The following is a 21729-nucleotide window of genomic DNA, read 5'->3' as shown; positions in this document are numbered from 1 at the left end:
AACAGGGCAGCCCTTCCCTTTGCTATCTTGACCATTCTTACCTAATATTAATAATAAGAAAGCACAGAAGGCATCTGCAAGGAAGTGAACACCCTTCAGAACTGGACTGCATAGGTACCTGATTTTACCATCTCTCTCCAGGGAAAGCTATTTTTTGGAGGCAAATGTGAATGTCCATGGAATTAACTTTCTTGTATTCTCTTCCTTCCTCTTCAATGTAAGAGGAAGAAATACACAGATGAGGAAGGCTATGGTACCCCATTAGGGCTTCCCAGGTGGTGCTAGTTAAAGAACCTGCTTGCCAATGCAGATAGACATAACAGACGCAGGTTGACATAACAGACACAGGGTTCGATTCCTGGGTTGGGAAGATCCTCTGGAGGAGGTCATAACAACCCACTCCAGTATTCTTGCCTGGAGAATCCCATGGACAGAGAATTGTGATAAGCCACCGTCCGCAGGGTTGCAAAGAGTCAGACCCGACTGAAGTGACATAACACATGGTATCCCATTAAAAAAGAGCAGAGGCTTTTATTACCTACATCATAAATCTCTCTTTGTTCAGAAGTCCTGTTATCGCTTTTAAGCCATTTTTCTTACCATGCTTGAATCCAGGAGATGTGAAATATAAAATTACAGTTTGACTAAGAGAAAAAAAATCTACCTGGATCTCACAAAGGCCATGAGCAAGGAAATGAGGCTGACAGAACTGAGTTGCTTCCTCCAGTAGCTATGTCCCAAGGTGATGGCCAGGTCCCAAGGTGATGGTCACCAACCCTGATGGTGTACTCCAAGCTCACCGTGTCAAAAACCAAACCTATACCAATGTTCCCACTTAACTTCCCTATTTTTATTAATAGCACAATTCTTCCTGTTATCCAAGTTCTATATCCTGGTTTTGGCCTCTGAACACCACTCACTAGTATACATCTACCAGCTTCTTCCTGTCATATCAGTTTTCAGGTCTAATATACTTCCTCTCTAAAGTGAATTTTATAACTAACCTCCTTACTTTTCCATTTTCATTGCCAACACTCTGATTAGGACTTCTCCCCTGCACTTACTAACAGATTCCCCACAACTCTGACTACAGTGTCTATAGTATCTTCTTGCTCTTCTGATTCTACATAATGTAGTTAGATACACTTCTCTAAAACACATTTCAAACCCTGACATTACCTGGCTCAAAACCTTTCAGTTTCTGCTCCATGACTTCTGAATCAAGTTCATTTTCTTATTTTTTCAAAGTCTTATTTTTTCAGTTGGGGCAAAAGTCACATCATGAAAAATTCACCATTTTACTCAGGGACATTTAGGACATTCACAATGTTGTGCAACCATTACCACTATCCAGTTCTAGAACATTTTTGTCATGGTGGAATAAGTATCAATACTACATTCCTTTTAATGGCCAGATAATAATCCATTGCATGGATACATTCATCATTTGATGGGCACTGAGTCACTTCCATTTTTTGACTATTGCTATACATGTTTGTGTTTGAACCAGAGTCTTTAAGCATAGTCATTATGTACTATTTTGGCAATTCTCCATCTGTCTCCATACTGCCCCATGTTTTTTTGTCTTCCATCCAAATTATAATTTTTTTTCCCTTTGAATACACGGCACACTTGCCCATCTGCAACTGTTCTTCTTCATGGCTTCTGTTGTGTAGGAAGCCCTCACTCCCATCTTCATTGTTAAGTTTTTCTTCAAGGACTATCTCAGATATCACTTACTTTACAAACCCTTTCTTGACATTTTCAATCAGATTCAAACTCTCTTTCCTCTGAGCTGCCCAAATGGCATCAATTACAGTATTCCTTACATTTGTGTTTCTCTTAACAAGGCCACAGACAACCTTCAGACAACTTACTGCTGTATCTCCTATATTCAAGCACTTTGTTTCCTTAAGAAGTATTTTAATTTAGGAGATAGTTAGAGCCATTTCATAGTCTTTGTGGTCTCCTTTCAAATGCCTATACTCTACATGGTAGAGGATGTTGTCAGTATTATTCCTTTTGAAACTACTAAAAAATAACATAAATAATTAGAAAAATATCATATGGCATTAATGAGGACTCTCTGAATGTGTACCTTCTCTTTTGTTTAAGAATATACACGTGTTATGTTTGTGCATACCAGCCTTTTCTAGCAATTTTTTTTAATGTTTTATTTTTTGAATAAGAAGTACAATAGCTAGGGACAAGTGATAGCTAGTTTAGTAGTGGTAGTATGTATTCACTTAAGGTATTTTGTGGATGGCTATGACAGTGTCAGAATGTCACAAGCCTAAGTGACATTTCAGTACTTTCAGACACAGCCAAGAAAAAAAATTATCATAATTCTTATTTCTTATTGTAATGACAGCAGGAAACTAGAAGGATCATTAAAAATAAAGCATGCTGACCTGCAATAGCCCCTGGACTCCCTGAAAGAGTCAGAGCTCTGTGGTTCTCTGAAAGATTTTAACTTTCTTTTATTAGGAATCAAAATGATAGCTGAGTAATGACTTCACTTCCCTAGGGTGAATCACCCATTCACTATCAGTATTTCTACCTGATCATTATTTTTCAGCAGCTACAAATTTAAATTTAAAATTAAGGTAGGGAGGGATCTGTAGAATTTAGTATGGAGACATTGCTCACCAAATATCTTTCAGCTGTTTCTGATCTGGTTTGGGGCTCTAAACTGCCTCTTATAGAAGTGCGTAGTGTGTGTACTGCGGATGCAATGGAAGAGTGCCGTCCAATCTTAAGACTTGGGGAGGAGGGGGAAGTTGGACAGAGTGATATGAAAAATTTCAGAGGTGCTCTGCTTCTTGGCTTTGCAGTGATGTTGAATGTGCACTAAGGGTATGTAATTCCCTCTTCCCTTCCTTGTCTAGTCATTAATTCTCACTCTCCCTAAGCAGGAAATTGAAAAGACAAACCTACCTGACCAGAGCAGGGAAATAATTTTATATGTGACAATAAGAAATCATAATTGTCTTTCATCACTGGGAGCAAGATGTTTCTATTTCTGAAAGGTGTCAAAGGTAGAACTTAGCTTCTAATATAGATAAATATTTTTTCTTACAATGCATTTCCTGTTTAAGAGTTTTTTAAAAAGAAATTTCTTGGATTTGAGAGCTGAAAGGGACCTTAGAAATGATCTAGTTCAATGCCATCATTGTACAAAAAAATAAAAAAGATGTTAAAGAAAGTGATTAAGGTAAACAGATGCTGTGGCTGCTAAGTCACTTCAGTCGTGTCCGACTCCATGCGACCCCATAGATGGCAGCCCACCAGGCTCCCCCGTCCCTGGGATTCTCCAGCCAAGAACACTAGAGTGGGTTGCCATTTCCTTCTCCAATGCAGGAAAGTGAAAAATGAAATGAAGTTGCTCAGTCGTGTCTGGCTCCTAGCGACCCCATGGACTGCAGTCTACCAGGCTCTTCCGTCCATGGGATTTTCCAGGCAAGAGTACTGGAGTGGGGTGCCATTGCCTTCTCCGAAACAGATGCTGCTGCTGCTGCTGCTAAGTCATTTCAGTCGTGTCCGACTCTGTGTGACCCCATAGACGGCAGCCCAGCAGGCTCCCTCGTCCCTGAGATTCTCCAGGCAAAAACACTGGAGTGGGTTGCCATTTCCTTCTCCAATGCATCAAAGTGAAAAGTGAAAGTGAAGTCGCTCAGTCGTGTCCGACTCTTCGCGATCCCATGAACTGCAGCCTACCAGACTCCTCCATCCATGGGATTTTCCAGGCAAGAGTACTGGAGTGGGGTGCCATCGCCTTCTCTGGAAACAGATGCTAGAAGAGCCCAAACCAGAATCTAGGTCTCCCAAATCCTGGTCCTCTATGGGCCATTTCTGTTAATACCACCTTGACTATTTCTATTTAACAAAACAAGCTGACACCAGTTTTGTCCCCAGAAGACTACACCACACACACTTTTTGACGAATACTAATGGATGACTGGTGCTTCCCAGGTGGCACTAGTGGTAAAGAACACACCTGCCAGTGCAGGAGATATAATATACATGGGTTTGATCCCTGGGTCTGGAAGATCCCTTGGAGGAGGGCACGGCAACCCACTCCAGTATTCTTGCCTGGAGAATCCCACAGACAGAGGAGTCTGGAGGGCTACAATAGGGTGGTGCACAAAGAGTTGGACACGACTGAAGCGACTTAGCAAGCACGCACAATTGGATGACTACTCCAAGCAAGTCATGCAAGTACCACTGGTAATTCAAAAGTAAATTCACTATTATCCTTAAGAATCTTACAATAAAATTCAAAACCTGGGAGAAGAAAGTATCATAAAAATGCAGAGGAGAAAAATATCACAGGAAGTTGGAAAGAGAGCACCAGAAGTAATTTCAGGATTAATAAGCAGCCTCCTTGAGATTGAGGATAGAATGTCCCTCTCAAGCGTTACGCAAATTGTGTTCCCTAACTCTGACTAGGGGATATGCACAGACCAAGATCATTATTGTAGACAGCTTTATCTAAACATGAATATAATTTAGAAAATTAAAATAAACTCAAGTAAGGAGTTTTTTAACCTGAAGAATGTTGCTCCCTGCATGATAGAAACTAACTTCTTACATTTCTTATTTGCTTCAGATGAATTCATCTTTTTTTCTTCTGTGACCCTGTTCATGACTCAGACATGTAGATATAAGAAGGGCCTAAAGGCCCTGAGGTGAGGAATAAACTGCTAGTTTTTCCTGAAGGATGAGGATTTAGAGATGATCACAGGAGACCTAGGTTGATGGACATAACCTTGTTTGCTCTTGGGTTTCATCTCAGCAGAGTTTACTGACCTCTGGACAAGATCGAGTTAATTTACTAGAGTTAATGCCTAGATGGTGGTTTAGTTTCTAAGTTGTGTCTGACTCTTGCAACGTCATGGACTGCAGCCTACCAGGCACCTCTGTCCATGGGATTCTCCAGGCGAGAATACGGAGTGGGTTGCCATTTCCTTCTCCAGTGGATCTTCCTGACCCAGGAATCGAACCCAGGTCTCCTGCATTGCAGGAAGATTCTTTACCAACTGAGCTATGAGGGAAGTTACCTGAGTTCATGCCTAAGGCATAGGCTATTTGGAAAGGATATGCCTTTGAACTGAAAATCAAGTTTAAGATAATGATTTGGGGATATTTCACCAGCTGTTTAGGAAATCCTGGACTCTCATATAGTCTATATTTACAACTTTGTAAGCTTGCAAAGACACTAAGAGTTAAATATGTCCCTTTTCTGTGAAGCTTCTTTAAAATTCTTATCTGTGTTACTCATATATATATATATATGTGAATAGCCAACTGAGACTTCATAGCTTTCATTTAACATATTTAGTTGGATCTTTTCAACCAAACTATATAAATCTGCAATGTATTCTAATGTAACCCAATTAGAGTTACTAACGCCATCTGTATATATATATTTTTGGTTCAGCTGTCAAAAAGCACACAAATACAATCCTTGTAATACAATATTCAATAGTTGTATAATGTTTCTTTGTACTATACTTCATTTAACTTTTTTCTACTTTCAAGTGGATCAATTTTCATTTTCTTCCTTTTATAATTAGTATCTTACTACATATTTTAATATATAAATCTTGGCCCACATCTATGATATTTTTCCTGGGACACATTATTAGAAGTGCAATTACTATAGCAAAGTATATAAAATCTTAAACTAAAGGTTTTAAAATAAAAACAAACATATGTATAGTAATTAAAGACTCGAATAGCACAAGGCTTCTAACAAAATACCCTAGCACTCTTCAGACCTTGTCTGTCTCATTTTTCCTCTCTTTGGCTATTTCTTTTATCTTCAAGTACTGTTCTTTCTTGATTTTTAAGTTTTAGACATTATCTATTGATCCTATTACGATAACAGGAATAATTACATTTCTTATATGACCAAACATATTCCTTTCCCTTACCCTCTCCTCAGTGATTATGTTTTTTGGTTTAAATTAGTATTTGGTATTCTGAGTGCCGAAGAATTGATGCTTTTGAGCTGTGGTGTTGGAGAAGACTCTTGAGAGTCCCTTGGACTGCAAGGAGATCCAACCAGTCCATTCTGAAGGGGATTAGCCCTGGGATTTCTTTGGAAGGAATGATGCTAAAGCTGAAACTCCAGTACTCTGGCCACCTCATGTGAAGAGCTGATTCATTGGAAAAGACTCTGATGCTGGGAGGGGTTGGGGGCAGGAGGAGAAGGGGACGACCGAGGATGAGATGGCTGGATGGCATCACTGACTCGATGGTTGTGAGTTTGAGTGAACTCCGGGAGATGGTGATGGACAGGGAGGCCTGGCGTGCTGCAATTCATGGGGTTGCAAAGAGTCAGACACGACTGAGTGACTGAAGTGAACTGAACTGATTCACATTTTTATGCTATATAAATATTATTCTCTAAGCCATGTAAAGTATTATGATCACATTTCCTTTCTTATACATTGAAATTTTTTCACTATAGCTAAAAACTGCCTCATTTAATTTCACATGTTTAATGTGGCTGTTTATAGAAGTGGACCCCAAACTGATTGAAATTGTTACCAGTGATAGATGAGGTACATGGATGCCTCCCCTTGATTCTGGGTGGGTCTGTGATTATTTTCAAAGGAGACCATGAAAATGAGAGGTGACACCAGAGGCTGGTCATAAAAGAAAATGCAGCCTCTCCCTTGTTTGCTGGAAGGAACACGGTGTGTTTGGAGTTCTGAGTTATCATTATAGGATCAATAGATAATGTCTAAAACTTAAAAATCAAGAAAGAACAGTACTTGAAGATAGAAGAAATAGCCAAAGAGAGGAAAAATGAGACAGACAAGTAAGTAGTCTGACTACTCTGAGGCTGACATTTTGTAAGAAGCCAAGCTAAGTTGCGGGTGGGGGGTGTGGGGGCATATATGAGTATTTGAGTTGGTAAGAAACCTTGTTTTCTTGACAGCCCAGCCCAAGTGCCAGATGTGATTAGAGCCTCCAAATGATTCCAGTCTCCAGCATCACTGAATCACCTCCAGCTTCTGAGTCTTTCCACCTGAGGTCCCAGACATCATGGAGCAGTCATCCCTCTGTGCACTGTCCAAATTCATCCATGAACATAATAAAATGGTTATTATTATTATTATATTTTTTTGGCCAGGCCATGCAGCATGTGGGATCTGAGTTCCCTAACCAGAGATCAACCCCACAGCCACTGCATTGGAAGCTCAAAGTCTGGACTACCAGGGAAGTCCCCTAAAATGGTTATTTTAAACAGTTAAGTTTTGGGGTAATGTGTCAGGCAACAGTAGTAACTACTACACTTAGTTTCTATGTTCCTGTCATTAATAGTTCCTAAATTCTCAATATGGCCAAGCACTAGAGGATCATCAGTTCCATGTTTTCCTTAGAGATATTTCTTCTGGAGATCTCTGTCCTCTTGTTCCAATGTGGCTTGGATGCAGAGCTATCAGCGAGGACTTGCTTGGATGAGAGATAGTATAGCATGTTACTGTATTTAAGGATATGGGTCCTGTAGTCAGGCTGCCTGAGTCTGCGTACTGGCTCCATCACTTGCCAGTGCTGTGTGACGGTGCTCAAGTTAATCTCTCTGCCTCAGGTTTCTCATCAGAACAGTAGGTGGCACACAGTAAGTGCTCTTACTGTTGGCGTTCTTCTTTCTTGTTTATTACTCTTCCTCTCACGGTGTCCTGGGAATTCCTATCACTTCACACCTATGGCTGATGCCCTAGTTCCTAAACTCCATGCCTTTTTCTTGCTTGGTTACTCCCTTCATAGAATATATAACCAGTTCCCTAAAAAAAACTATGCTTTTTGTAATGCTGTTTTAAGCTGTCTTTATTTAATATCACATTTGCTAGTACAACTGGCATAAAATTCTAAGTTGGAAACAATTTCTCTCTGAATGTTGAAGTTATTACTTCATTGCCTTGAAGCTTTCCGTGTCACCACTAAGACAATACTAACTCTTGATCCTTTGTACACTGGTACTTCTTTTTCTTTCTGGAAGTTATTAGGATCTCTTCTTTATCTCCACTGTTTCACAATTTGATAATGATAGTACTTGGTGTCGGTCTTTTAAAATTCATAATTTAGAGTAACATTTCAATTTGGAGACAACTTCAGGTCCCTCGATTCTTAGAATTTTTCTTTTCTTTAATTCTTTGTTAATTTTTTCATCTCCATTTTCAGTTTTCTCTTTCTGGGACTCATCTTTCAATTGGTCCTCTAATTTTCTTATCTTTTCTATTTTTCTACTGTCTTTTTAGTCAGTTTTCTGGGGATTTTCTTATTTGTTTATTCTATTCTGATTTTTTTAATCTACTTTCATATTTTTATGCTTTATAATTCTGATTTCTTATTTTTGAATTGTCCCATTTTACGTATCACCTGTTCCTTTCATTTTAAATGAATTTATTTATTTATTTATTTTTGGCTGTGCCATGTCTTCATCGCTGTGAAGGCTTTTCTCTAGTTGCAGCAAGCGGGGGCCACGCTCAAGCTGCTACACATGGGCTTCTCACTGCAGTGGCTTCTCTTGTTGTGGCGCACAGGCTCTAGAGCACACGGGCTTCAGTAGTGGCGGCATGCGGGCACAGCAGTTGCAGTTCCCAGGCTCCAGAGCACAGGCTCATAGTTGTGGCCCTGGGCTTAGTTGCTCTGTGGCATGTGGGAGCTTCCTGGATCAGGGTTTGAACCTGTGTCTCCTGCACTGGCAGCCAGATTCTTTACCACTGAGCCACCAGGGAAGCCCGCCATATCACGTGTTCTCATTTCATGGATTTATTATCTTATCTCACTGAATATATTGATTACAGTACATTTGAATTTTTTTTTCCCTTGCACTGTCTCTGTTTCCTTTTTTTTTTTTTTTTTAAATCAGTTAGCTTTTGACTCATTCTTTCCGGCAGAGGCTACTCTGAAATGCCCAAGGGTCCTTTATTAGCTATTCTACTTCAGTTGGATATTTCTGTGCCCTTGGACACTCTGAGGCTTGTCAACTGTTGGACCTCACTGTAAAGCAGCTGGTTAGGGACATGGCCTGTTTACTGAGGGAGCCCCAAAAGTCCACATCTGCAGGGCTTTTCCTCTGAGTTTGACAGTTTCTCCAGAAAGGAATCCTCTCATTTTCTACCTGGTGAACATGAGGAATTTTAAGCTGGCTGTTGGCATTTTGACATCTATTATGGAGGAGAGGTGGGAGAGGGAAAATCTTAATTTTCCAAAAGCAGGTATCTCTGGTCTCTCTGCTTTATGTATGTTATCTATCTCCACCCCAACTGTGCCTCGTTCCCCAGGTTGTATCTCAGATTAACCCAGTCAATTAGAACCACCAAGTTAAATAAATTCCATGAAGCTCTGGCTAGAAGTCCAAGAACTTTTTAATCCAGACTTTCTGGATTTAAAAAAATCCAAAAATTTTCCTCTCATCTTCCATACCGTCTCTCTCCCACAGAAAAGTAGAAAATTTACCCAATTCAAGTTCCTTAACTCCTCCTACTTAACTATACTTTTTTTCTTTCTTTTTTGATAATGCCTCAGAACTTAAGTATTCAGGGTCCAAGTTTGTTTTAAAATAACCCAATGAGCTGACAGACGGAGCTCCTGGAATTCTGCAGCTTGTGCTAGAGTCTACAGATGGGAAATTGCCGTCAGTTAAAGGGTGGTGCTATTACCATAGCCCAATTTTTGAAAGCCTTTAGGAAAAAAAATCATCTGAATTAATTAGCATTCACCACAGGCACTAGTTTTGTATTACAGTATTCTATAAACTCAAATAATAAGAAAATACAGTATTGTAGTCTCTAACTTTTAACTAACATTTAACTCTCAAAAATTGTGGATTATAAAGTAAGAATTTTACCTGTTACATGATAAGCTCTTATATGACTGATCTATATGCTCTATATGACTATTGCTCTTAGGTCATCATAAATATGAGTTATGTTTTAAAATTAACTAAATACTATTGGTATCTAAAATAAGAGCAATTTCATTTTACCTCTCCGATCTGCTTTATCCACAAATCTCTTCCAAGAAACTCCTGGTGTAAGACTACAGGAGCTGAGTTTAGATTAAAGCTCAAGGAGTCACTGGTTTTTTCTTTAATAAAAGGCTGGAGATCCGAATTTATCTAGAAAGAGTAGTCGAAGAGTTAAATCAGTAAATGCATATACAATGGCATGTTTCAATCATATTCAGAAAGCACCAGTTATAGAGTGAAAAACAAAGCTTAAGGAACAGTTTTTAGATGTACCGTAATAAGCAAAAGAACAGCTCATATGATTAACAATAATCTTAAAAAAAATTTTTAATAGTTCTTCCCTAACGTATCCCTTTTTTATTTAAATTTATTTTCCTTTTTAAGTTTAACCTAAGGATTTAGAAATTATATTAATATATTAATAAACTAATCAATGATTTAATAAAGTACATAAAAACTCATCTGGAAATATTACATATTTCCCCCTTCTTATGAGCTATTTAAGCAGCATCTAAGAAATACATACTAAATGGAATTTAAAATAACATATACATAGACATTACAATGGAGAAGGCGATGGCATCCCACTCCAGTACTCGTCTGGAAAATCCTATGGGCGGAGGATCCTGGTAGGCTGCAGTCCATGAGGTCACAGAGTTGGACACGACTGAACAACTTCATTTTCATTTTTCACTTTCATGCATTGGAGACAGAAATGGCAACCCACTCCAGTGTTCTTGCCTGGAGGATCCCAGGGACGGGGGAGCCTAGTGGGCTGCAGTCTCTGGGGTTGCACAGAGTCGGACACGACTGAAGCGACTTAGCAGCAGCAGCAGACATAACAATATAACAGCTAATCTTGAGACATTTTTAAAAAATTTATTTTTAATTGGAGGATAACTGCTTTACAGTGTGTGGTTTCTGCTGCACAATGTGAATCAGGCACAAATATACATATATCTCCTCTCTCTTCAACCTTCCTCCCTTAAGACATTTTATATTTCAGTTATTGGAATTAAAGCTTTCAATTTTACTCCATATATTTCTAAATTTCATTAACTTTCCACAATATGTTTTACATAGGAACTATATGGAAACTGTAACAAAAACCCAAATATTCTTGCATTTTGTTACTAGCAACATTACATGTTATTTAATAATTTGCAATAATTCTTTCAAGAACCTCTCAGGTGATAAGAAAAGACAAACATCACAAATATGGCTTAAGTAAGCTCTAGCTTTCTATCAAAATTATGCAGTACTCACTAATCATACTGTTTATATTACATAATAATCACCATGAACAATAAATTTTATGTACTCAATAAACAGTTTCTGATATATAAAAGCAGTTTATTAAATGGTAAAAGGCTTCTTGTGTATCATTTTAGCTATTTAAATACTGAGAAAACAGAAAGGGTGTGCAAATACCTTATGACTCATAGCCATGTGCTTCCCATACTGAAATGCCATATCCTGAACCTCAGCATCATGCTTTGCTAATTCCATTGCAGCTTGGCAGCTTTTTGCTAGTAAAGCACCATGGGAGAGAAAAGTCTGCTTCTTCCAAGTCGATATTCCAATATCATCTGTGATACGATTTTCCTAAAAAAATGCAACAAAAGCCAAGATTAAAAAGATTTTAGGAGTAATTTGTTTCGGTTTTTGAAGAACAAGTGTTAAGAAATGAACTATTGGGATGTCCCTAGTGATCCAGTGGCTGGGACTCTGTGCTCCCAATGCAGGGGACCAAGGTTCGAACACTGGTCAGGGAAATAGATCCCACATGCCCCAACCAAGGGTTTGCATATTGCAACTAAGGATCCTATGAGTCGCAACTAAGACCCGGCACAGTCAAATAAATAATTTCTTTTTTTAAAAAAGAAAGAACTATTTAAAACAATCAGGTTATCACAAGACAGAACTAAAGGATGTTGACCCTCACCTCCACCTGAAGAGAACTAAGGAGGTGGGAACTGTTTTTTTAGGGTAATTGAGAAAAATGAAAGAAATGTTGAAGCAAATTTTATTTTGAACTAAGGAATTTCTATTAAAATATACTTTAGGGGAATTCCCTGGCAGTCCAGTGGTTAGGGCTCTGCACTTCCAGTGCTAGGGACTCAGGACAGATCCCTGGTCAGAAAACTAAGGTTCCACAAGCCACATGGCAAAAACAAACAAAACAAATTTTAAAAGTGATATAAAAAGTATGTATCTGTAGATCTCTATCTATATCTCTCTATATATACACTTACAGGATAAGGCAAAAACATTAATGGAAACTTAAACCTTCAAGCTAACTCTTCTATATTTGTATCAGTTCTTAATTAAGTGCTAGTGTTCCAAGATACAAGAATCCTATTGTCTTTATGTTAAAATCTCAAGGTTATAATGAAGGAACTGCATTCTCTTATAACCAGTTAGACAGAAAAATCAGAGAGGAGGTAACCCATTATTATAATGGCGTATGATTAAATCATACTATTCAACAAAGTTTATTCCCATAAGAAGAAAAAAGGTATAAGGGAAGATATAATTGTAGTTTATTTAATTTCATCTTTTTAAATTAAAAAAATTACAGTAGTGTCTTTAAGTAAGCATATACAAACCTACTGACTCTAGATCAATGACGTCAAATAAAAATATAATGTATACCTCATATGCAATTAAAAATTTGCTAGTAGCTACATTAAAAAAGTGAAAAGAAACAGGTGGCATTAATCTTAATGACATATTTTATCTCCTAATATATCTAAAATATTACTAAAACATAGAATCAATATTAATAATCATATACAATCATACATAATCATAATTACTATTAAAATATTTTATATTCTTTTTTTATACTAAGTTTTTAAAATCAGTGTGTATTTTCCACTTATAGCGTATCACCAGTGACATTTCGAGTACTCAACAGGTACAAGGAGTTGGTGGCTATTCTAGTGGACAGCTCTACTTTAGGCAGTGAGCTCCCTGAGGAGAATGATGAAGCCATATGTAGAACAAAGCTCATTTCACAGTGTTTCTTTGAAACCTCAAACTAACTAGAAAGCATCCATTAATCCAGAAAGATTAATGAACCCAAACACTTTACTTCCTGCTGCCCACACCGCAATCCTTCTTCCATCATTATGTGGTGACAAAATAAAAAACAGTAAGAAAACTTAAACAGAGAGGTCATTAAAAAATGACCTCAGATTTAGCCCCACCTCTTTCACCATGCTGAAGGGAATCTTCAACCATCGGTCAGATCAAATTCTCAATTTTATATGCTTTTAAACAAAAAGAGAGTTCAACTTATAGCAACAGTCACAAATATGCAACCTACTATTGTGTAATAATCAAAAAAGCCACACAGGGAGAAACAGTGCATAGACTGCTTCATAAAACATTATAGATAAATAACAGCATTTAATTTTAGAAACTTGAGAATGGATTTTAAAATGTACAAAGTTAATATATCATGTTAATAAGCCTAGATAAAAACCATATTATCTCTCCAGCTATACTAAAGATGAATTTGACAAAATTCTATTCTTGATGGGAAAAAAAAGCACTTAGTAAAATATGTATTTTTTTAATGTATATACTGCAATCCTATTTCAAATCCATAAATGAAGTTAGCGTGTAGAAAATTTAAATGAAACAGTACAGTAAAAATAGCGGAGAACCAAAAAAATCTAAAAAGGCAGCATACCTAAAGCATGAGAATTCATTAAAGCTTCATCTTTAGGTTTTGATTGACACTTGGCAGTTGCAAATTTTGAAACAAACTTTGATATCACAATGACTATTCTGAAGAGATTTCAGCACCAGCACTAAGATTTGTACGTTCAGTTGGTTTGCAATTGACTTATTAGCCATTTACACAGTGTATAGTACAGATTTGTCACAGGACAGATCACAGTTTTAAAGGAAAGAAGAACCTTCCTGTAATGATAAAGGATCCCCTAAACTGCACACAGCTTATGACATCCAATATACAAGAGCATAAAAACCATCATAATATTGTGATTCCAAGAAAGATAGCTTTGGTCAGGAAAATAACCTAAGATCCTATTTCCCATTTTAATTTCTAAAATCTCTTACAATGACAAAACTGTCACGTAGGACAGAAAGTATACAGTGCTGGGAAATATAATGTGATTCAGCACTGGTTCTTTTTGTCATTTAACACAGATATCACATTAATATTAGACCAAAGCACAAAACGTTTAGTGCATAAGCCAGTTTCTCTTTTAAGACCTAGAATTTTTATCACAGTCTTTTATCTTACTTTGGACCACTTGTACCCAGTACTCTATCCTACTATAGACTGTTTAACTTAGTCAACAGAATCAAAAGTAATTTCTGGTGAGATTTATGGGGGACATAAACATTTATATCATTAAAGTATCTGCATAACCAAAAGTACAATAATAAAAATGAAAATGCCTCCTGTTCCTTTTAGAAAAATAATACTTCATAAGCTTGCTGCATTTTTATTGCCTTTACTGTTGCATGACAATGAATAGTGGATAGAAAAAAAGAACCATATACTTGAATTATGATAGCTTAATCCATCACAAATTAATCTAAAAATGAAGCTTTTACAGGTTTTCTTGGTGGTCCAATGGCTAAGACTCTGTGCTCCCAAGGCAGGGGGCCCTGGTCTGATCCCTGGTCAGGGAACTCAGTCCCAAATGCCGCACTGAGAATTTGCACACTGCAATGGAAGATCCCAAGTGCTGCAACTAAGACCCGGGACAGCCAAATAAATAAATAAATGAAGTTTCTACAGAAACAGGAACTATTTTTTGAAAGATTTATTTATTTATTTAATTTTTTTTGGCTGTGGTGGGTCTTCGTTATTGCACAAGTGCTTTCTCTAGTTGCAGGGAACAGGGGCTACCTTTCATTGCTGTGGGCAGGCTTCTCATTGTGGTGGCTTCTCCATTCTTGTGGAGCAAAGGCTCTAGGGCGTATGAGCTTCAGTAGCTGCAGCGAGTGGGCTCCAGAGCACAAGCTCAGTACTAGTGGCTCATGGGCTTAGTTGCTCCACTGCATATGGGATCTTCTTGGACCAGAGATTGAACCAGGTTCCCTCACCTTGCAAGGTGGATTCTTAACCACTGGACCACCAGGGAAGCCCAGGAACTATTTTAATAAGGGGGAAAAAATGCCCTCATTCCAGATGTGTATTTCTTTAATATGACAAGTGTGTGTGTGTACATGCACATGCACACACGTGATCACCCGAAAGTCAGCAAACACTTTATGGGGAAATATACGACCCTTTCTTCCTAAAATTAGGAACAGGACAGAGGTGAACACAATATCATGGCTATTCAACAATGTAATAGAAGTGGTGAAAAAAGGATAGATGTATAAAAATTAGAAATGAAGGGTTTATCACTATTTGAAGATAATATAACTGCATATTGGGGAAAACCAAGAGAGCCAACTGAAAAACTACTAAAGCAAAAAGATAATTCAGTAAGGTAGCAGATATTAAATCATAAAACCTCAGTAATTTTTAAAAAATATGCACCTTTAGACAGACAGACAATGAAACAAAATAGGAAGTCCAGGAATCAAACTACACACAGGAATTTAATATATTTTAGGGGAAAGTTGGACTTTTTAGTAAATGGCGCTGGAATAACTGAACAACCTTCTGGGAAAAACATTAACACTGATCTGCATTTCACACAATTTATCAGGATAAACTCCACATAGTGAAAATAAAATCAAAAGAACCACAGACAATAACTGAAGACAAAAAACAATAAGGAAAAGTATTGGATTGGCCAAAAACGGTCATTTGGGTTTTCCTATAACAGCTTAACAGGAAAACCCGAACAACTTTTTTGGCCAACCAAATATTTGCATTTCCTATCACAGATGAATGACAAATCTTCCCATGGTTGGCTAATCATGGTCCCCCACAAAGAGAGCCACATCCTAATCCCTAGAGTCTGTGAATGTCACCTTACATGGTAAAGAGGACTTTGCAGTTCTGATTAAATTTAGGATCTTCAGTTCAGTTCGGTTCAGTTGCTCATTCATGTCTGGCTCTTTGCAGCCTTATGGACTGCAGCATGCCAGGCTTCACTGTCTATCGCCAACTCCCGGAGATAGAGGAATTATCACATAACAGGATGAGCCTAATGCAGTCAAAAGAATCCTCATAAAAGGGAAGTAGCAAGGATAAAAAATGGAGGCTGAAGCCACAAACCAAAAAATGAAAGTGAAGACTAGAAAGCGTTAAGGAAAGGGATTCTCCCCTAGAGCCTCCAGAAGGAATGCAACCCTGACAACATCTTGATCTGGGGGCTTCTGATCAAAGCACCCACTTTCCATCTCCTTAAGGCTTCACTCAGTGTTGGTGAGGCTGTAAAGAAACAGACCTATCAAATATGACTAGTAGGAGTGGAAACTGGATAGAAATTTTGTAATTTCTTTCACAATTACAAATGTATTTGCCCTGTGACCTGTCAGTCCTACTTCCAGGAATTAAATCCTTCATATAAGCCCCAACACTTGTGAAATTAAATACATACAAGGTTAGGGTCTAATGTTCATCCAGGTGCTTGGGTGATCCTTTTAAAACATAAGCCAGACAGAAGCATACTGGCATATGTGCTGTTTTTCAAACACTTCAGGCCTGTTCCTCCTCAGGCCTCTGTGCCCAGTAAATAGAACATATCCAGTTCAAATATCACTTCTTTAAGAAGCATTTGCAAATACCCCCAACATATGCTTTTCTCTTTAAACAAACATAACCTTATGCATATTTCAAAACAGTTCTTAATTCTCTATGAATTGTATGCCTGCTTATTTGCTCCTTTCCTTAAGGACCAGATACAGTGTTAGTCACCTTCACATTTTTAATCATTTAGGCCATATTTAACTTTCAACAAATGCTTGTTAAATGAACAAAAATGTGTTTATCTGTTACATTAAGTAATTGCATGTTCTTTTAAACAATTTAAAAGTTAATGAGCAGATATATCTATTCAATGGAATGCTACTGTGCAAAAAAGAGAAGGAACTGCTGACACCTGCTATACCATGGATGAACCTCAAAAGCATGACACTCAGTGAGAGAAGCCATCCATGAGACCACATACTGTATGATTCTATTCTTATGAAATGGAGATTAGTGGTTGCCTGGTCCAGGGTGGGAACTGTAAATGGCCATGAGGGAGCTAATGAGGTGTGTGTGAAAATTTCTAAAATTGATTTATGGTGATGGTTGCATTACTTGATAAAGTTACTAAAAATTACTAACTGTAATTTTGAAATGGGTTAAACTGTTTTCTTGGGCTCCAAAATCACTGTGGATGGCGACTGCAGCCATGAAATTTAAAGACGCTTGCTCCTTGGAAGAAAAGCTATGACAAACCTAGATAGCATATTAAAAAGCAGAGACATCACTCTGCCGACATATAGTCAAAATATGTCAAAGCTGTAGTATAGTCCGTAGAGTCAAAGCTATAGTCAAAGCTACATCCAGCAGTCATTTATGGATGTGAGAATTGGACCATAAAGAAGGTTGAGTGCAGAAGAATTGATGTTTTGAATTGTGGTGTTGGAGAAGACTCTTGAGAGCCCCCTGGACAGCAAGGAGATCAAATCAGTCAATCCTAAAGGAAATCAATCCTGAATATTCATTGGAAGGACTGATGCTGAAGCTGAAGCTCCAATACTTTGGTAACCAGACGCGAAGAGCCAGCTCATTAGAAAAGACTCTCATGCTGGGAAAGATTGAAGCGAGGAGGAGAAGTGAACGACAGAAGACTAACTGGTTGGATGGCATCACCAACTCAATGGACATGAGTTTGAGCAAACTCCAGGAGATGGTGAAGGACAGGGAAACCTGGTGTACTGTAGTCCATAGGGTCCCAAAGAGTCGAACACAACTAACGGACTGAACAACAATTTTATGATATGTAAGATTTATCTCAATAAAGCTGCTAAAAAAGAAAAAAGGGTAATGAATATAAAATTTTACATTTCTTGGTCTCAAATGCTTAAATTATCACTTAAGAAATTAACTTTTTGTGGCCTGTATACCATCCTCATTTATTCATATAACATTTATTTTGTTTCTATTATGAGTTAGATTCTTTGTAAAGTAATATAAATATGAATATCAGTTCAGTTCAGTTGCTCAGTTGTGTCCGACTCTTTGTGACCCCATGAATCCATCTCCCGGAGTTCACTCAAACTCACGTCCATTGAGTCGGTGATGCCATCCAGCCATCTCATCCTCTGTTGTCCCCTTTTCCTCCTGCCCCCAATTCCTCCCAGCATCAGAGTCTTTTCCAATGAGTCAACTCTTCGCATGAGATGGCCAAAGTACTGGAGTTTCAGCTTTAGAATCATTCCTTCCAAAGAACACCCAGGACTGATTTCCTTTAGGATGGACTGGTTGGATCTCCTTGCAGTCCAAGGGACTCTCAAGAGCCTTCTCCAACACCACAGTTCAAAAGCATCAATTCTTCAGTGCTCAGCTTTCTTCACAGTCCAACTCTCACATCCATACATGACCACTGGAAAAACCACAGCCTTGACTAGACGGACTTATTAATAAATAGCCTGTTCTCAAGAAACTCACAATCCAGGTATGGCATCTATATATCTAACTCTATGTGGATATTAATATAATAGATAAATTATCTGATAGAGTTCTCTCTCAGAATAATTCTTGGAAGATTTCCAATAAAAGATTGTTTTATATTTTCCTTATTGTGACTGACATTTTATTATTCATCACTTTTACATTTTTAATGCAATAATACAGTCACTGAAAATACTTAGCAAATTCAGATAACCAAGAAATAATTAATGTATAGTCTCTTGAAATCTGCTATTATAAGTTAATCATGTCATGAATCAGTAATTCCATTCTAAATTAATCAGAAAATTTATTCTCTGAATATTAAATCACTGCTTATTATGAACTTGGTTACAAATGAAACAAAGCCCCTCCATTCATTCTGTCAGCTTGCCATGTATACATTAAGAGAGCATGCTTTTTTATTACAAAGGGAAAGTTAACACACAATTTTGGATGTGGTTTAATAACCATATCCAAATTAGCATCTTCAGACATCAGATATATAGAATTGACATGAAATGAATGAACGCAGTCAGAGCCAATGAGAGTCAGACATACTTACAGCATGAGCTTACATTTGTGCAGTTTACAGAAGGAAGACACATACAGTTGATATTCACTTTTGATGGGATTTTCTCTTTTTCAGAAAGACAATATATGTCAACATACCTACTGAATGACTGTCAGACTGGAGTATATTAATTTAAAAAATGTAGGTCTCTTAGTCATTGTAACCTGACCTTTTTGCTCAAGTAAGGTTAGTTTCAAAAACACATAACCTGAAGCTTGCAAGGTATTTCCCAAGATAGTGGTACTGGTTTTCCTCAGATACAATGTTCTGTTCTGCTGCTGAGCTGTCTGGTGCACATGCACTTTAAGTTGCTTTCCTAATGGTAGTAATGCATTTGTATATGCCTATTTACATGAGATCAAAGTGTATTTGTAAAGTGGCTGCTGCTTGGGATTAAAGGTCTAGTCCATGGTCACAGAACAAAGGCAAGCTAACTGACCCAGGAAAATGTCCAAGCCCCAGTCAGAACCTGCCAAGTCAAACTTTTACCTTACGTATTATCAGAAGAGTGATAAGGGTACTTTAAAGAAAGAATGCAAATATTTCCTGCTTTATGCTTCCTACTTCAGATTCATATACTAAGCTGCTACCTTTATAATTTAACTTTAAAATATATTTATGCAGCATAAATTTGGGTTTGGTGAGAGATCACATTCTCTAACAGCAAATTTTACCATCTTAAATGTCTGGTTTGAATTAGCCTCTTCACCTATTTTAAGAAGCTAAACAAGAGCCAAAATGTTCATCAGCCTAATTTAAAACAAAAATTATTCGGCTGTGCTGGTTTTAGTGACAGCAGGTGATCTTTTAGTTACAGCATGCTGGACCTAGATCCTGACCAAGGATTGAACCTGGGCCCCCTGTATTGCGAGTGCAGAGTCTTAGTCACTGGACCAAAAGAAAGTCCCTACTAGCCTTATTTAAAAAAAAAGAAAGGCAAGGAAAATTTTAATAAAGATGCTCTAAATTTAGGGATAAGAAGGAAGCAAGGGGGAAAAGAGAATCTCCTATTTCCTGGCAGCCAACAATATGTGATGACACTTCCATGTCCATTATTATATTAGCACTTAGATTCTATCTTGTTTAATACATAGTAGAAATACTTGAAAATATCTTCGATAGTTTAAAAAGTAGGTTTATATATGAGTAAATGACATGTTTCATTGATGTATCAACAAAGTATTTTAAACCTGTAATTAAGTCTTCTAATAATATAAATTAAAAGTTCCAAGAATCCAAAGCATATAAGTAACAAGATTAGAAATAGTACGTATCATAGTGTTTTTTTTCAGGAATCTTGAGGAAGAGAGAAAAAGTATAATATTTTAACAGCATCATCTAATAGAATGTAATAATTTGCTTTGATTTATAATCTGGTCACACTGGAGGTAGTAAAGTAGGTATCTATGTAAATCATGGGAGAGAAACTGATAAGATGTGATAAGTGTATAACTAAAGTCTGTTTTAAGAAGTGCTTCTATATAATAAATAAAGCTATCAAGCTTTTCCTCACACATTAGAGAGCAGAGTTGTCAGGGAATTTAAATGTCAGGAATTCTTTGGTTTAGGGCTAGCCAGCCCCTTCCTGTACTCTCCACCAGTCAGTTCTTGCTGAGATGAATGGGAATGATCCTGATGAAGAAGGGTCAGGATGGAGAAAGAAGACTTGACAGCTCAAATTCTCCAGCAAGGGGTATCCTTCAGATGGGGACAGGTTTGAACAGCTAGAGGGCAGCAGATAGTCTTCAGAGGGGTTGCTCAGAAGGGGCAGTAGGGAATGCTGATTGATTAATTCTTTGAGATGAACAAACAGCACCAAAGGGAAACTTGGCTTGCTTTGAGACGTACAGTGTATGATGGTGTTTGACATACCATGTAAATGTGCAGCAGATGCAGTTTAATTAATTTTTTGTGTGTGCTTAGTGAGCCAGGCATCATAGATTTGAGAATTAGGTATTCCCCCTTGACCTTTAGTAGAAGTTCAGCAAGGGAGAAAGACAGTACTTAGGAAACAGTTTGGTTTTATGAAAATAAAGCTATGCTTACAGTATAAAGGAGGGAGTGACTAGTTTTACCAAGGAAGGCTTCAGTGTGAGAACTGTTAGCTGAATCTGGTTCTGAATAATAACCTGGAATTAGCCAGGAAAATAAGGTATGAGATGACTTTTAGAGCGTCAGTATTAGTTCCATACTGCTGAAGCAGACAGTGGGAAAAGTAGGTGAAGAATAAGACTAGTTAGGTAGGTAAGAGGTCCAGAGGGTTGTATCTTATTATTTAGGTGCTAGGAGACTGACTTCAGCAGGAAATTATATGACTACATGTGCAATCACATGGGCTGCTTCAGAGGCAGTTTGGACTGGAGGGGCAACAACTGGGATATCCATTAAAGGGTGAAGTTATACTCCAGGTAAGCAGGGATGACATAAAGTGGTAGCCATTGGGAAGTGAGGGGCTTGACTGTCATTCATCAAGGATCTACTTTCCTCTCCCTCCTTACTAACGAACCCTAATTTTGTTCAGGCAGTCACTGCTGTTGCCAATGATTAATTTAGGAATGGGCA

General features: G+C 37.7%; 1 protein-coding gene across 1 annotated transcript in view; it reads right to left on the bottom strand.

Moving 5' to 3' along the window:
* Positions 1–21729, bottom strand: part of PDSS2 (decaprenyl diphosphate synthase subunit 2) — a 259946-nt gene that overhangs the window by 35798 nt on the left and 202419 nt on the right. The window contains exons 5-6 of the mRNA XM_052645841.1: positions 11420–11593; positions 10007–10138 (exon numbers count right to left, since the gene is read on the bottom strand). Coding sequence (XP_052501801.1) covers positions 10007–10138; positions 11420–11593 — 306 coding nt within the window. The remainder of the gene's footprint in view (positions 1–10006; positions 10139–11419; positions 11594–21729) is intronic.

Source organism: Budorcas taxicolor, chromosome 9 (assembly GCF_023091745.1).
Source record: "Budorcas taxicolor isolate Tak-1 chromosome 9, Takin1.1, whole genome shotgun sequence".
NCBI lineage: Eukaryota > Metazoa > Chordata > Mammalia > Artiodactyla > Bovidae > Budorcas > Budorcas taxicolor.
This window is presented reverse-complemented; position numbering and strand designations above follow the sequence as displayed.